We start from the raw sequence: 14,517 nt of genomic DNA, 5'->3' as shown, positions 1-14,517 counted from the left end.
CCCTGAGATCAAGAGTCACACGCTCTACCGATGGAAGCAGTCAGGTGTCCCTCTTTTTGACATTTTAATGCACAGGCTTGTAGCCAATGCGGCAACAGTGTGCTGTCTTATCTTCTGGCCATGAACTTCTGCTATAAACACCATCGCCTGGGATGCTTTGTTGTCTGACATCATGTTTCTTGTTGATCCCTGCACTTCATCCGACTCCAACTGACTTGCCCACTGGGCGCTGCAAGGGAGGGAGCGTGGGCTTCCTAGAGTCCCTCCCCAGACTCCATGCTGCCATCTATGTCTGTGACGTTGGGCAACTCTCCGAGCCTCAGTTTCCTCACCTGGGCAACGTTCAGACCCCACCCTGCCTGTGCTTCACTAATGGACGGGTAACAGCCCAAATCTCTGTGCTAAGTCTTCTGAGGCTGCGTGTTGCCTCGATGGGAAAAAGAGATCAATCAGTGATTCTGGTCAGGGGATGGGAGGGCGCGGCCCCGGCTCCACATGCTAAGTATTCCCTCCACTTGCTCTAGGCATAGAGTCTAAACCACCAACAGAGGGCATTCCTCTGGTTGGAGGAAGGATGGCCCTGCTGTCTTCCAGAGAGAAGTAATGGCCGCTGGGAATGGCAGTTCTGGGGGGCAGGCAGCATCCTGCGAGAGGGCCCCGACCACACTCACCCTGGGAGGCGCTGGGCTGCTGGCTGACGGCCTGGCCGAGCTGGTCCGAGAGCCACAGCTGCATGCGGATGAAGGGCTCTCGCCCCTTCTGCGTCAGCTTGCTCCAGGGCTTCGGCCGGGACAGCATGTCGCTCACGCTGCCCTGGGACAGGCCCAGCACCTGGGGATGGGTGGGGCAGGAAGGGTAGGGAGGCAGGCTCCTGGGCCATCCCCGGGCCTCCCCTCCCTCCCTCTGTAGAGACCACTGTTCACTCTGATTCTCTGGGAGACCAGGGCTGCCTTGATTGTTCTTCATATCCCAGGTGCCTGCGGTGTGCCTGGGCCACGCCCCCCATCAGCAGTGCCCTTCCAGATATCCCTGCATGTAAGAATCCTTCCTGACTTTAAGAGCCCTCAAAAGCCTCCTCCTCCAGGGAGTCCTCCTGTGCTTCCACTTAGGTCACTCCTATCTCTTGGCTCACCTGACCCTTTTCCTGCTCCTCTGCTGTGGGCAGAGGCGCTGTTAAAAACTACTTAACCGGGGTGCCTGGGTGGCTCAGTGGGTTAAGCCTCTGCCTTCGGCTCAGGTCATGATCCCAGGGTCCTGGGATCAAGCCCCGCATCGGGCTCCCTGCTCAGCGGGGAGCCTGCTTCCTCCTCTCTCTCTCTGCCTGCCTCTCTGCCTACTGTGATCTCTCTCTGTCAAATAAATAAATAAATAAATAAATAAAATCTTAAAAAAAAAAAAAAACTACTTAATCACTGGCACTGCAGGGCACCCTTTGCTGGGCTGAGCCTTAACCCTTTAGTGGGCAGATCATTGGGAGGGATGGAGGGTTCTGGAGGACGGGAGGTAAGTAGCTATTCCTAACCAGACAGAAACATTTCACTGCTTGAACAACCACAGGACTGAATGTCAGTCCTGCCTATGGCTCTCTTCCCACAGGACCCAGAGACAGGTGGATGCAGGAAAAAGGGTCTGGGTCAGGCAGACCTGGGTTCGAATCCTGCTTTTGCCTTGCTCCTGTTCATACACACAACCTCTCTTTCCAGACCACAAGCGCTGGGGGCTGGGTCCTCAGGCAGTCCTCCCTCCCCAGGTCCCATGGGCCCCATGGCCCCCTGAGCTCCTTGGGGGTGGGCCCCACTGTCTTCACCTTCTCCCCAAAGATCCTCTGGCAGATTCCGTTCTTGGCTAGCTTCTCCTTGACCTGGCGCGTCAGCTCCAGGGTGTCCACCTCCCGGTACATGTAAAGCTCGTACTGCTCGGGGGTCAGGGGTGGCACGGTGGGCTTCAGCGTGCGGGGCACGTACGTGGGGTAGTAGGCCAGCCGCCCACCGCTGCCTGCCTCGGGGACGCCCCCTTCAGACTTCAGCTCGCCCACCCTGGGGGGCTCCTCCTCGCCCCCCGCCGACTCGTCTTCAGGGGCTGCGGGGGCCTCATCCCCACGGGGCCAGGCCCTCCCGTTGGGCTGTCCAGAGTAGCTGGAGGAGGAGGAGGACAGGGAGGGCGAGACGGAGGCATAGGGGCGGCTGAGCAGGCCACGGTCCGAGGCCCAGTGGTGGTCAAAGTAGCCGGCGTCTCCGATCTCCGACTTGACTTTCCGGATGATGCTCTGGACGAAGGCCGCGGGGGACAGGACTGTGAGGGACGTCTGTGTGGCACTACTGCTGGTTCCCCCGCCACCACCGCCACTGCTGTCCTCCTGCTTGACGTAGGTCGGGGCCCCATTCTGGCTCACAGCAGCCAGTGAGGGCCGCTCTGGGGGCGAGGGAGGGACGGAGCGGCCCCGGGGCCCGGCCTCCATCTCCAGCAGTGCCTGCTGTTGTGCCTGCATCTCGCGGCGTGCTTGCTCCAGAATGTTCTTGATGGCATCTTCTGACGTGCTGGCGGGGGCTGTGCCGTTGGTGATGCTGAGTGGGGCTGTCGCGTTCTTGGGCTCACCTGTCGGAAGGATGACACAGGGTGGTCAGAGGCCCACGGTCAGGGCATGGCTTGACGGGCAAAGGTGTTCACAGCATCAGTCAAAGCATGCTTTGGAGATACTGTGAAGATACTGCAGCGAAGTGGTTAAATGAAGTTAATCTCTCTGCCAAAGGCAATCACACGGAATAGCCTCACGTATTGCCTTCTGCTCTGCTTTCTAATCTCGCACACGGGGAGATCACGCTTGATGTGGGATCGCAGCCTGGCGCATCCCCACTTAGTATCAACATGAGCATGTTTTCTCATGACTCAAAGTTCTACCTCTCACGGCTGCCTCTGCCACTTGAAGGGATATTCTCTGCTGTGTTTACCTGATCCCCCACTGCGGGACACTCATGCTGTTTCTAGTTGGTCACTGTTGTGAACCCTGATAAAGGAACAGCTTGTATATAAATCTCTGCCCCCATCCTGGGTAGTTTTTCTTCAATTCCGAGAGTGGAGCTCTCGAGTTAGCAGTCAGCATGCTCTTGTCCTCCCTGGGGGCTGCTCCGTGCTCTCTGCGTAGCATCCACTCTTGTCAGGGGTGTGGAGCAATCACCCGGACGTTTCTGTCTCTTGCTACCTCTTCAGAGACCCTGAATGGAAACCCCCCTGGCTGGCCCACTCTGCTGTGATGTTGCCCGATATTTTTGTCTTATTATTACTAGTTTTTAGAGACAGAGACTGTGCATGGGCGGGGAGGGGCAGGGGGAGAGAGAATCTTAAGCAGGCTCCATCTCACTACTCAGAGATCATGAGCTGAGCCCCAAATCAAGAGCCGGACGCTTAACCAATTGAGCTACCCAGGCGCCCCCTGATATTGCCTTTTTGATTTCTCTGCTGTCTTCTTTCTGACACCCCCCACCCCCGCCTGTGGGAGCGTACTGTACAGGGAGTCAGGAGACCTGGGTTCTCCCTTGGTCTCTGTGCAACTGCGAGCATGTCTCCCCCTCTCTGCTCTCAGCTGTCCCGTTTATTTAGTGGGAGAGTTTGATGAATCTGTTTCTCATGGTTCTTTACACTCCAGTACTGTGTCTTGTCCGCAGCTGTACCTCATGTCCAGTATGCAGGAGATGCTTAGCCAATGTTTATGGAATGACTGCCTCTCCTGCACAGGAGCTCAATAAAGAAATCAGCTGTACACAGCAGGGCCTCAGAGGATTATTTGGGTGGGGCAGTGTAGGGTCCTGGGGCGGGCTCCTCCGTCCCTCCCAGGGACCTGGCAGGAGGACGGGCCCTTGCTGAACACTTGGCTCCCAGCCACATTCAGACGCTGGGGAATCGGGACAGTTTGCTCCGCGATTTGCCACCAAGGGGCAGCAGACACCACAAAGTGGGAACGTGAAAGCCAGCATCAGGTTCAAAGTCAGCAGCAGTGCTGGGAGCAGGAGGGAGGCCACTCCGCCCCTTGCGGCAAAAAGCCCTCTGACAGATGGGTAGGAGGGACAGACGTATCAGCAGAAGTATTTGTAACTTGAACAAATGTAACAACAGATAGAAAAATGTAACATTACCTGTAATGATAGCTACATTTTCAGGGGCACCTTCTACATGCCAGGCCTCCAGGCTGAGTGCTTGTCAGGACTGATTTCATTTGACCTTATACAACCTTAAGAAAGGAGTACTGATATTGTGCCCATTTTAAATATGAGAAAATCGAGGCACAGAGAGGCTAAGAAACTTGCCCAAGGTCACACGGCTAATAAACAGAAGAGGCAAAATTTGCAGCCCGGCCACTCTGGCTGCATTGCATCAAGAAATGTAGGTGATTACGGGGAATCCAAGGAGGGTCAGTATCCAATCCATCTGGATGGGGGTGGGGGGTTTCCTAGACGAGGCGACTTCTGAGTTGAACTGTTGAGAATGAGCAGGAGTTGGCCAGGGGTGAGGATGGCATTAGGGGCACAGGGAACAGCATGAGAGTGGACGTGGCTATAAGCAGTTCGTTCGAGAGGTATAGGGAGTCAGGAAAAGTCAAGACCTTAGGGTCTGGGGCCTTGTTGAGGAGTTGGCGTTTTTATCTTAGGGGAATGGGGAGCTGTGGAAGGGGAGTAGTGACATGACCATTTGTCTGCTCTAGAAAGATCCCTCTGGCCTCTGTGGAGAATGGGCTACACTGGGACCTAGAATATCATTGGTAAGACCAGTGAAGAGGCTAGTGAGACAGTTCCAGCAAGTGAAGATGATGGCAGTCAAGGAGAGCCGCTCACCCCACCTGGGTGCCAGGCACCATCTGTGACAGGTTCCCAGACTTGAGCTGGTGGTTATGGGGAGTGAGTGAGGGGTAAGGGAAGACAGTAAGTTCCATCTCAGATACGCTGAGTCTGAGATGCCATTGGGGGACCCTGGTGGATATGTCCAGCTAGCAGTTGGTGTAGGGCTCTGGAACTCTTGAGAGGTGTGGCCTGGAGAGGGGGTGTTTTGGGTGTTGGTGGAACTTCCAGGAATGGACTAACTCATCTAGGAACGGTAGGAAAGTCAGAGGGCCTGGTGGGGGGAGCCCTGGGGGATCCTGTGTTTGAGGGGCTGCTGGAGAAAGTACACTCTGTTTGGCTGAATAATGGGGTCCCAATGGTATCCCTATCCCTGGGCCCAAACTATGCTACTTCACATGACAAAGAGGATTCTGCAGATGGATCAAGTTAAGGATCTTGAGATGGGAGACGATCCTGGGCTACATGGGCTGGCCACACATCATCACAGGGGTGCTTGTGAGAGGGAAACAGGAAGATCAGAGGCAGAGCGGAAATTGCTATGCTGCTGGCCTTGAGGATGCAGGAGGGGCCACAGGGGAAGGACTGTGGGCGCCTCTAGAAGCTGGAAACGGTAAGGAAATGGATTCTCCCCTGGAGCCTCCAGAAGGAACGCGGCCCTGCTGCCCCGTGAGGCTGACTGCGGACCTGTGACTTTTGACAGAGTTCCTGTGGGATTACGGATCACCATGTCTCTTCAAAGTCGAAGCCACCGGGACAATCCAGACTGGGGTGGTGGCAGTAGCTGGGCTGTCCCATACAGCTGCCACTCGTCACTGTGCAGAAAACTGAAGCTGTAATTTTAGTTAATTTCCAGTAATTTGAGTGGAAATAGTCACACATGGCTAGTGGCTCCCACACTAACAGGGACCCGGTGCCTTCCAGGCCTCACATGGCTGCAGGCTGGTTGGTGAAGAGGTTCTGACCTGCTTGGAATCCCGGCTGTGGTGGATGAAGGCGGGCAAGGGCTCACCTCCTGCTCAGGGCAGGTCCTGGAGGCCTCAGGCCTCGCCTGGGGCAGTGACACTCACCCCCCTTCTGGGACTCGATCTCCTTCTTGGCCTGTTCCAGGATGCTCTTGATGGCGTCATCCGAGCCTGTCTCGGGTGTGCGGATTCTTGGGGTGATACTGCCTGGGGGAGGCAAGGGGGCATCTGTTGTGGAGACCTGCCTGCTGTGGGTCAGTCCCTTGAGCTGGGCAGGGTGAAGGGTGGGTCCCTTCCTCCCTCAGGGGCTCCAGGGCCAGGGCTGGGAAAGGGAGGGCCAGACCTCGGTGGCAAGACCACTACTTAGCCAGTCTGTGTGACAGGCTGAATCTACAAATGATTTTGGCTTGAACTAATAATAATAATATCAATCATAATGGTGACAACAACGATGGCCACCACAGCTAACAGTTCTCAAGCAGGTACTAGGTTTTGGGGGCGTGCTGAATGATTTCTACTCATTTAACCCTCAGAGGTGCCTGACAGATGGGGATGGATGGGGAAACTGAGGCACAGAAACTAAAGTCAGCTGTCCCAGGTCACCTAGTGCGTGAATGGCAGAGCTGGAACTCAAACTCAGGTGTGTTTGGGAGGTCAAACCTTGGGCCATTCACATAGGATACCCTAAAAGTCAAGTCTGGCAAGATTGGAAGGAACCAGACCATTTCACGGATGGGTGAGCTGAGGCTTGGAGGTCCTCAGGAAGTTCCTACCTGCTTGGAGGTCCTCAGGAAGTTCCTACCTGCCAGGGCAGCCCCTGGCCCAGCCTTCTCCCACCATGATCAGCCTGAGTTGTCCCACTAGGGCCAAGTTGGGAGCAAGGGGTAGCCACAGGCCCCAGGAAGAAGGGAGAGGGGATATATTTCCTTGTTCTATAGAAGGCGAAACTGAGGCACAGAGTGGTAAAGTCACTTGCCCCGGGTGACACAGCTGAGAGGTGGCAGAGTCCGGCTCTGAGCCCGGAGCCTGTGCCCTCGGCCCCTGTGCCCTGGGACAGGCCCTCACCTCGCTGCCGCACCTGGATGGTCCTCAGAGCCAGCACGTTCTGCTCATCTGACAGGAACTGCTTCATCTTGATGAAGGGCTCCTTGCCCTTCACCGTGAGCTTGCGCCAGGGCTTGGGCCGGGCCAGGATCTCGCTGACCGAGCCCTGTGACAGCCCCAGCACATAGTGGCCGAACACTCGCTGCCCGATGTTGTGTTTGAGCAGCTGCTCCTTCACCTGGAATGCGATCTCCGCCGTGTCCAGCTGCTCCTCCTCGGCTCCGGCCCCTGCCCCGGCTGCGCTGCTCCCAACCCCGTCCACTGGCTCGGGGGCCCCAGGTGGCTCGGGGCCAGGAGCAGGGGTGGCAGGAGCCGTGGGGGGCTTGGCACCGTAGAAGGCCGGGGGGAACACCAGCAGGCCGCCTGCCTCCCCCTTGAAGGTGGCCGGGGGCATCATGTGCTTGGACAGCAGTGTGTCCCCTGCTAGTCTGTCCCCAGAGGCCAAGCTGGGGAAGGGGGACAGTGAGAAAGTCCTTGGGCCATCGGGGCCCAGGCCAGGACCCAGCAGGGGCTGCCCAGGGCTGGGGGATAGGGGGTCTTCGGGCCCTGGTGGTGGCGGGAGCTGCGGAGGGGATGGGTAGGACTGCTCCGTGCCCAGAGAGTCCTTGATGGAATCGTCCTCCGAAGGGTCCTCTTCTATAATGTCAAGAGACAGACAGATGGAGGAAGAAAGGAGAGATAGAGAGAGAGACAGGGAGAGAAATATTGAGAGTGACAGAGAGTGAGAAAGATACCAGAGAAACGGACACAGGGAGACAGAGAGGCAGAGAGAAACAAGAAACCAGGCATACACCAGGCAAACAAGAAACCAGGGAGACACAGACAGAGGCAGAGACAGAATGAGAGGCAGAAAGAGACAGAGGAACAAAGAGACAGAAAGTGGGAGGTAGAGAGACACATACATGAGAGAGCAATTCAGGGAGAGGAGAGGGGAGGAGAGGGCAGGTGGGGAAGGGGAGAGAAGTGCTTTGGGCATCCAGCAGTACTAAGAGCTCCTTTTCTGACCCTCAAATCCCCATCTGTGCAGGCCTGGCCCACATGCCAGTCCTGGGGGACCCTTCCCTCCTACATTAACATGCACTGAGCACTTGTTCCGGGCCAGCCCCTGGCCCCTGGGTGGTGCGTTGGGACCAATGCCCACTGAGGCAGGATGTGCACTCCTGGCCCCCGCCCACCTTGCAGCCCTCCTCTTCCTACACGTCCTACGTGCTTACATTACCCAGGTGAATAGCACCCACGGAGTAGATCTGTTATTGCCCCCATTTCACAGATGAGGAAACAGAGGCAGCACAGAGAGTCTTGGCCGGGGCCACAGAGCTGTAAGGTCATGGAGCCACTGTGTGGGGAGAAGGCCTGAGCAGCGAAGGTGATTTGGGTAGAGAGCAATGTCTGCGGGGGTTACAATGGGAATGCCCTCCTCATGCCCTGTGACTTCTTCCCGCTGCTCATCGAGACTTGGGGATGAATGAAGCCTTTGTGGAGGGTTCTTGGGAGGGCCTGAGTGAGCTGTGTGGGGTAGGTGTGTGTGGACACTCGGGGTGGGGGGGCGCTGCCAGCTGGCTTCACCTGGGGGAACCCGCAGCTCAGCACCACCACACAGCCGCCCATTCAATGTGCACCCCTTTCCTCCATCCCTCTCCTGCCCACACAGGAGGCAGTGGTGTGTGGGCTTAGAGAAGGCCAGAGGCCCACGGGCAGCCCCTATCATAGTCCCTTGGCCCCAAGAGCATCCCGTCTCCCCTACCAGGGCTGGCCAGAAGACCGGGCTTTTCCAGAAGGAATTTCTGCGTGGGGAAGAAGGCCTCCTTTGCCATGAGCAATGAGTCTTCGGGCTTGGCCATGCCCTGAGGAGACAAGAGGCTGGGCTGAGAGGGCGAGGGTGGCAGAAGGCCCGAGGGCAGCCTGCACTGCAGGGACAGTGGCGAAAAGCTCACCTGCGGGAGGCTGCAGGAGCTGGAGGCCAACTTCATGGCTTTCAGGATGCTGCCAGAGAAAGCGCAGAGAGTCCAAGACCAGTCAGGTTCGTGGCGCTTGAGGGGGAGGTCTGAGAGGTACTTCCTCTAGCTCCTCTTCCCTGACTGAGAACAACGGCCCCACCACAGGGGCCCCACGGAACACTGCCCCCGGGTCAACCACAGGCTCAGGTAGCAGGCTGTGAGCCCGCTCCAGTGATAGCTGGAGGGGTGCTGCCCTAACCAACCCCCGCGGGCGGGCCTGAGCTCATCCAGTGCAAGTACCATCCTGCCAGTTCCCACAAGGGCCATGAGCCACCTTGCAAGTTCTCGGATAGGTGGCTCTGGAGGGCAAAGAACCACGTGTGGTTCAGTTCTGAGACCCAGGCTGCCCTGGGGGAGGGACAGGGGTATCACCAAGTGGGGTGTGGTGGGAGGAAGGAAGATCATGAACTATGTCCAGGGCCCTTCCTCACCCAGGAAAAGGGCTGGGGGTGGGGGGGCCCCACTCCCCATGGTACCTCAGCTCTGTTTTAATTTCTTCATAGTCAGACTGTGCCTGGAGCTTCTCTTCCAGCTTCTAGAGGAGAAAGCAAAGATGGATTCAGGCTGGCCCACGTCCTTCTGCCCGGGGGACGCCCCGCCCGTCTCCTGTCTGCACACCTCCTCTCCCAAGACCTACTTCTATGGCCTCGGACTTAGCCGTGAGTTGCCGCTCCAGGTCCGCGATCTGGTTGGCCGAGGTCTCCTCCAGTTCCTGCAGAGAGTTCTGGAGGTGCTGCACGTCCTTCAGCAGCCGCAGGATCTCCCGATCCTTGGAGGCCAGCGCGGCTTCAAGCCGGGGGCCCGAGCACAGCGCGAAGTTCACCTTATCCTGAAGAAAAAGTGGGGCTTTGAGGGGCTAAGAAGTGTGGGGCAGGGGGCCGGAGGGCTGACTTCCCCACCCCCGAATCCCAGACAAAAGGGGAAATCCATCCATGGCATCCTCCCCCACCCCTGGTGCTGTGCTCCCTGGAGTGACTCAGCCTTTCCAGGCTCTGGCTTTCCTCCTCCTGTCTCTGAGCCTTTGCTCAGGCCAGTTCTACCAGCCCAGATGCCTTCCCTCTAGTATTCAAACTGGGGTGCGGGGGGAGAGTGGGTAGGGAAGATTTTCTGGAGGCAGATGTGTCTTAACTGTGAAGAAGTTCAAGAACAAGTTAGTGACTTGGAAAACTGCTTGGCAGCGTCCGCTAAGGGTGGATATGTGCACTTCTGCCTGGTGCATATGTGGGGGGGAAGCAGGAACCACGCACAAGGCACACATGCGAACACCAAGCTAACGGTTGTAGCAGCCCTATCTGTCATAGCCCCAAGCCGGAAACCCTCCTCTGGCCACCAGATGCCCTCCAGTGAGAGAAGGGAGGATCGGGTTGCGGCACACCCACACCACGGAGAACGCTACAGCTCTGAAAACGGATAATCCACGACTACTAACACAGCACAGACCAGGCTCTCAGAATATGAAGGGAAAGGAGCCAGACCGCAAAGCGTGTGTGCGGGATCTGACTCTGACCAGATACAAAAGCAGGCAAAACCCAGCTGTGTGGTTAAGAGTCAGGAGAGTGTCTCCCTTGGGGAGTAGGTCCCGGATGGGGACCCGAGGGGGACATTCTGAGGGCTGGGGACATTCTACCTGCTGATCTGGACACTGGTTATGGCATCTCTGAAAAATTCAACATGCTGTACACTTAGGATATGCACATGTGTCCTTATACATATATTTCAATAAAACCTCTGTTATGAAAGGACAAAAAAAAAGGGAAGTAGTCTGGTGAGGAAAGGGTAGGGATTGGGTGTTCCCAGCTGAGAGAACATCAAGATCAAGGTTTAGGTTTCTAAATTAGGCACAGGTCCTATCCCAGGGAGGCATTTCCACTCATTCCAGGCAGACCCCTCAGGATTAGACCTGAGACCCCACAGCCATAGGCCATGTGAGCGGTGGTTCCTTTCTCTTCCTAATTTGCCCCTAGCCCCAAGCCCCATGGCTTCTCCAGGTTTTAGGAAATGGTCCCTTTGTCCTGGATGAAGAAGAAGTTTATGTTTGAGAGGACCTGAAGTCAGGCTTGTCCTAAGCAGTTGCAAATGAATCTAAGAAGCCTTACAAAAAACAAAACGGAGCAGAAAACACAGCCTACCACTACCAATACCGGCTATTCTTCCAGGGAGATAAATGCCAATTAAAACAGGAAGCGGATGCCATTAACACATTAAATTAATTAGCATCGAGCGCCACTGTGATGCTCAGAAAAACTTACCCCCCAAACCAGCAAAATTCCCCGTGGCTGATTAGCACAGGCATTTACCGGGTTCCACAGGGGTTAATTAAGAACCATCGGTAAATTCCGTCTAAGGCGACCCCAGGAGCCCTCTTTCTCTTGGTCTTTCTCGCTCTCGCTTGTTGTGTTGTGCTGCTATCCAGGCACACTGACGTCTACACACACTGCCTCCTGGGACACAGACACACACACAGCACACCCTGATACATGTACCTGCTGGAGTACTCGTGCTGACACGCAGATACACAGAAATATCTGGGCACCAAAGAGATGTGTGCACATGGACATGTCACCGTGACACACAGAGTCATGTGTGCGCATCACATGCGATGTGGGCAAAACCACCTCAGACTATAAGCCAAGAACCATTTTAGGTACTTTACATATAATCCTCTCAACAGCCCTATAAGGTAGGTCTTACTTTTCAGGTGAGGAAACTGAGTCACAGTTAGATTAAGGATACAGTTATCTGCCCAAAGGCCACAAACAGATAAACACATTCATGGTGACACACGTCAGGGGAGACACAGTCCGACACTGAAACAGAAAGACCGATACGGGCACAGTGGTCAGTGTTTCAGGGAGTCCGGTGGGGTGAAACATATGCTGGCCACTTCAGGTGTGTGCGGGGAGGCAGCAAATCACCCTGGAGCAGGCCTGTTGTCATGTAAGGAATCGGGAATCGAATCCCTTGGTATGCACCGATCTGGAAAGAAGGTGGACCAGCTGACATAAGGAACCCAAGGGTTCCTGGGAGAGGAGCAATGGCGACTTTTTTTTTTTTTTTTTAAAGTAGGCTCCACACCCAATGTGGGGCCTTGAACTCATGACTGTGAGATCAAGTTGCGTGCTCGACTGAGAGCCAGGTGCTCCGCAATGAAGACTCTTAACACAGGACAAAGGGGTCGATTGGGGTGACTCTGACTGAAATCCCTCTGACCCCAGGACCTCAGGCGGCCCCAACCATGAGGAAAGAGAAAGGTGCGCTAAGCTGGCTTAACACAGGAACCTCAGGATTGATGACTAAAGACTGGTGCTTTGTAGCCTGTGGCTGTTTGGGAAAGCCCACTGGAATCACGCTGGCATGTTTTGGGACCCAACTGGCTGATAGGACTGTTTACCTCAGATCTTGGTTGAGTGGTCCTACTGCGGTTTTGTAGGACTTGAGAACCAGTGGTCAATGGCGACACCTGGTGGCAGCTACCAGAACTGCACCGCTGCTCTAGAGCTCAAACTTACCCTCCCACCCAGTCTTGCCAGGCATCTGGCCATGGAAACCGTCCTCTTTGGCCTGAGTAAGTTGCTGGCATTCTTGGACAATTTGGGGTAAAGGAGAGCCTCCAAAGGAAGATGCTGGACTTCCTATTAATCACACATGGAAGCTTGAGCTTGCAAAGAGCTGTGGCTGTATTTTGACCTTCAACTGGTGAAGCAAGTCATAGTAATTATAGTTAACTATACACTGACCTCATTAAGATGCTATGCCCACTGTATCCACACACTTTCATGTGCCTAATTTCACACAGAGGTATATGACTGATCCACAAAATGTCATCCACATATTCATACTCCCCAACATGGCTTTTCCCAACCTTTCCCTCTGGCTCCCGCACCATCCTTACCCCACTGGGTCCTTGGGGGGAGCAGCAGGCCAGGCGGATAGAGCTGTTAACCGAGGCGAGTTGTTCCCGAAGACTTTCTACCTCTCGCTGGGCAGCCTCAGCTCGCTGGGGGAGGAGGGTGGAGGCGAATGTGGTTAAGAGGGGAGCAGGGTCACACTGGATCCCACCCTGGCCTTCTGCCATCGCCCTGCACACCTCAGGCAGAAATGGTGTTTGTCTCCAGCTCCCCTGCCACCTAGTGCCACCTGGATGGAGTGTCTGCAGAGTGTTTCCCAGCCCATGAGCTGTGACAGGCCCCTGGGCAAGTCACTTCGTCTCCCTGGGTCTCAGTTTTCCTCTTGTGAAATGGGGGCTATGAAATACATCTAAATTGGGATGCCGGCTTACCAAACTCGGTCTATGGTGGAACTTAACTCCTCAAAAATTTCTAAGAAAAAAGCCTGGAAGGAAGCCTCCAAATGTTACAATGTAGCCTTGTGGCTTTTGAGAGAAATTTGTACTTTGTCATTTCCTGGTTGTGTGACCTTGGGAAGGGGATTTCATCTGCCCAGCCTCAGTTTCCCTATTTGTAAAATGGGGATGATAAAAAGAACTACCTCATAGATTTGTTTTGCAAAGCAAGTGATCTGGTAAATTACAACTCATTAGGTATTTTAGGTATCAATAGTTGGTTAACTTAATGAAAAAAGCTGTGACTATATTTTTATCCTCAGCTGGTGACACAGGTCATAACAATTATAGTTAACTTTCACGCTGATCTTGGCAATCAAGATGCCACGCCTACCACACACATATGGAGACCCACACACATCCATGTTCACATTTTATTAATTAATTAATTAATTTTGGTTAATTAATTTTTTTAAATTGATTTGTTCACTTACTAGTATCCTGCCTTGTTCCAGAAATGGCTCAAGTAAGTTTTGTTTTGGGAAAGGCTTTGGGTGTGCGGGTATAGAGAAATACTTTGATGTTTCTGCACAGTTGGGGCTTCCCAAGCAAATCTGACTAAAACAGGATGGGGCTAAATGACAAGCCCAGAAGTCAGTTTCTGACATCTGCTGGTGAGAACGGCAGATTTTCCTCTCTGAAGATATGTGTTTACATTTCAAAGCGGGAGGAGACCCCGGCCATGGACACAACCCCTGGGTTGGAAAGCTGGGTTTATAGCTACTAGAAAGTTACGAGTCTTATCTCCCCCATGGACAGAAATATTTGCATTCCACATGCTAAAAACCTAGGATCCTTGCCCTTCTGTCCATCATGACTCTAGGGAGCTAGTTTTCTCCCTCTCAAAGAGCTCCCTCTCCTATATAACCACCTGGATTCACATCTGGGAGTTCCTTGTCCCCAGTAAGAAACCTGGTGCGTGCAGGACAATGACTGATTGTCACCCCCAGGGGAAAGAGCTGGGCAAACTGGCCGGGTTATTACTATGTAAATAGTAATAATAGTAAATACTATGTACTATGTAAATAGTAACGCTGATCTGCTCTGCTCCAGAATCCTCTTGTTCACATTTTGGATAATCTTAACACAGATTAAAGAAACCCTCATATGATGACATTTATTTTCTTCTCCATACTTTCTATAACGAGGTTTTACTTTTATACTCAGAGAAGATGAACATTAAAAAAATTGTTTCCTGTTCAAACCGCTCTAAGATCTCTTTCCTCAAGCCAATTAAACTGGCGAAGATCCAAAAGTTGGGTGACACACGGTACTAGCGA

The 14,517-nt window shown here is 54.3% G+C and overlaps 1 protein-coding gene across 1 annotated transcript in view; it reads right to left on the bottom strand.

The window, feature by feature from the left end:
- The window catches only part of LOC111156476 (cut like homeobox 2), a 296,896-nt gene that overhangs the window by 13,487 nt on the left and 268,892 nt on the right, over nt 1–14,517 (bottom strand). Inside the window, exons 10-18 of the mRNA XM_022517401.1 lie at nt 12,788–12,892; nt 9,533–9,724; nt 9,372–9,430; nt 8,833–8,881; nt 8,643–8,742; nt 6,860–7,534; nt 5,900–6,001; nt 1,808–2,595; nt 672–831 (exon numbers count right to left, since the gene is read on the bottom strand). Of these exons, the coding sequence (XP_022373109.1) occupies nt 672–831; nt 1,808–2,595; nt 5,900–6,001; nt 6,860–7,534; nt 8,643–8,742; nt 8,833–8,881; nt 9,372–9,430; nt 9,533–9,724; nt 12,788–12,892 (2,230 nt within the window). The remainder of the gene's footprint in view (nt 1–671; nt 832–1,807; nt 2,596–5,899; nt 6,002–6,859; nt 7,535–8,642; nt 8,743–8,832; nt 8,882–9,371; nt 9,431–9,532; nt 9,725–12,787; nt 12,893–14,517) is intronic.

Source organism: Enhydra lutris, unplaced genomic scaffold (genome assembly GCF_002288905.1).
Source record: "Enhydra lutris kenyoni isolate GAN:26980312 unplaced genomic scaffold, ASM228890v2 scaffoldscaffold46, whole genome shotgun sequence".
Lineage (NCBI taxonomy): Eukaryota > Metazoa > Chordata > Mammalia > Carnivora > Mustelidae > Enhydra > Enhydra lutris.
The sequence above is the reverse complement of the archived record's forward strand: the minus strand, read 5'-3'. Positions and strand labels throughout refer to the sequence as shown.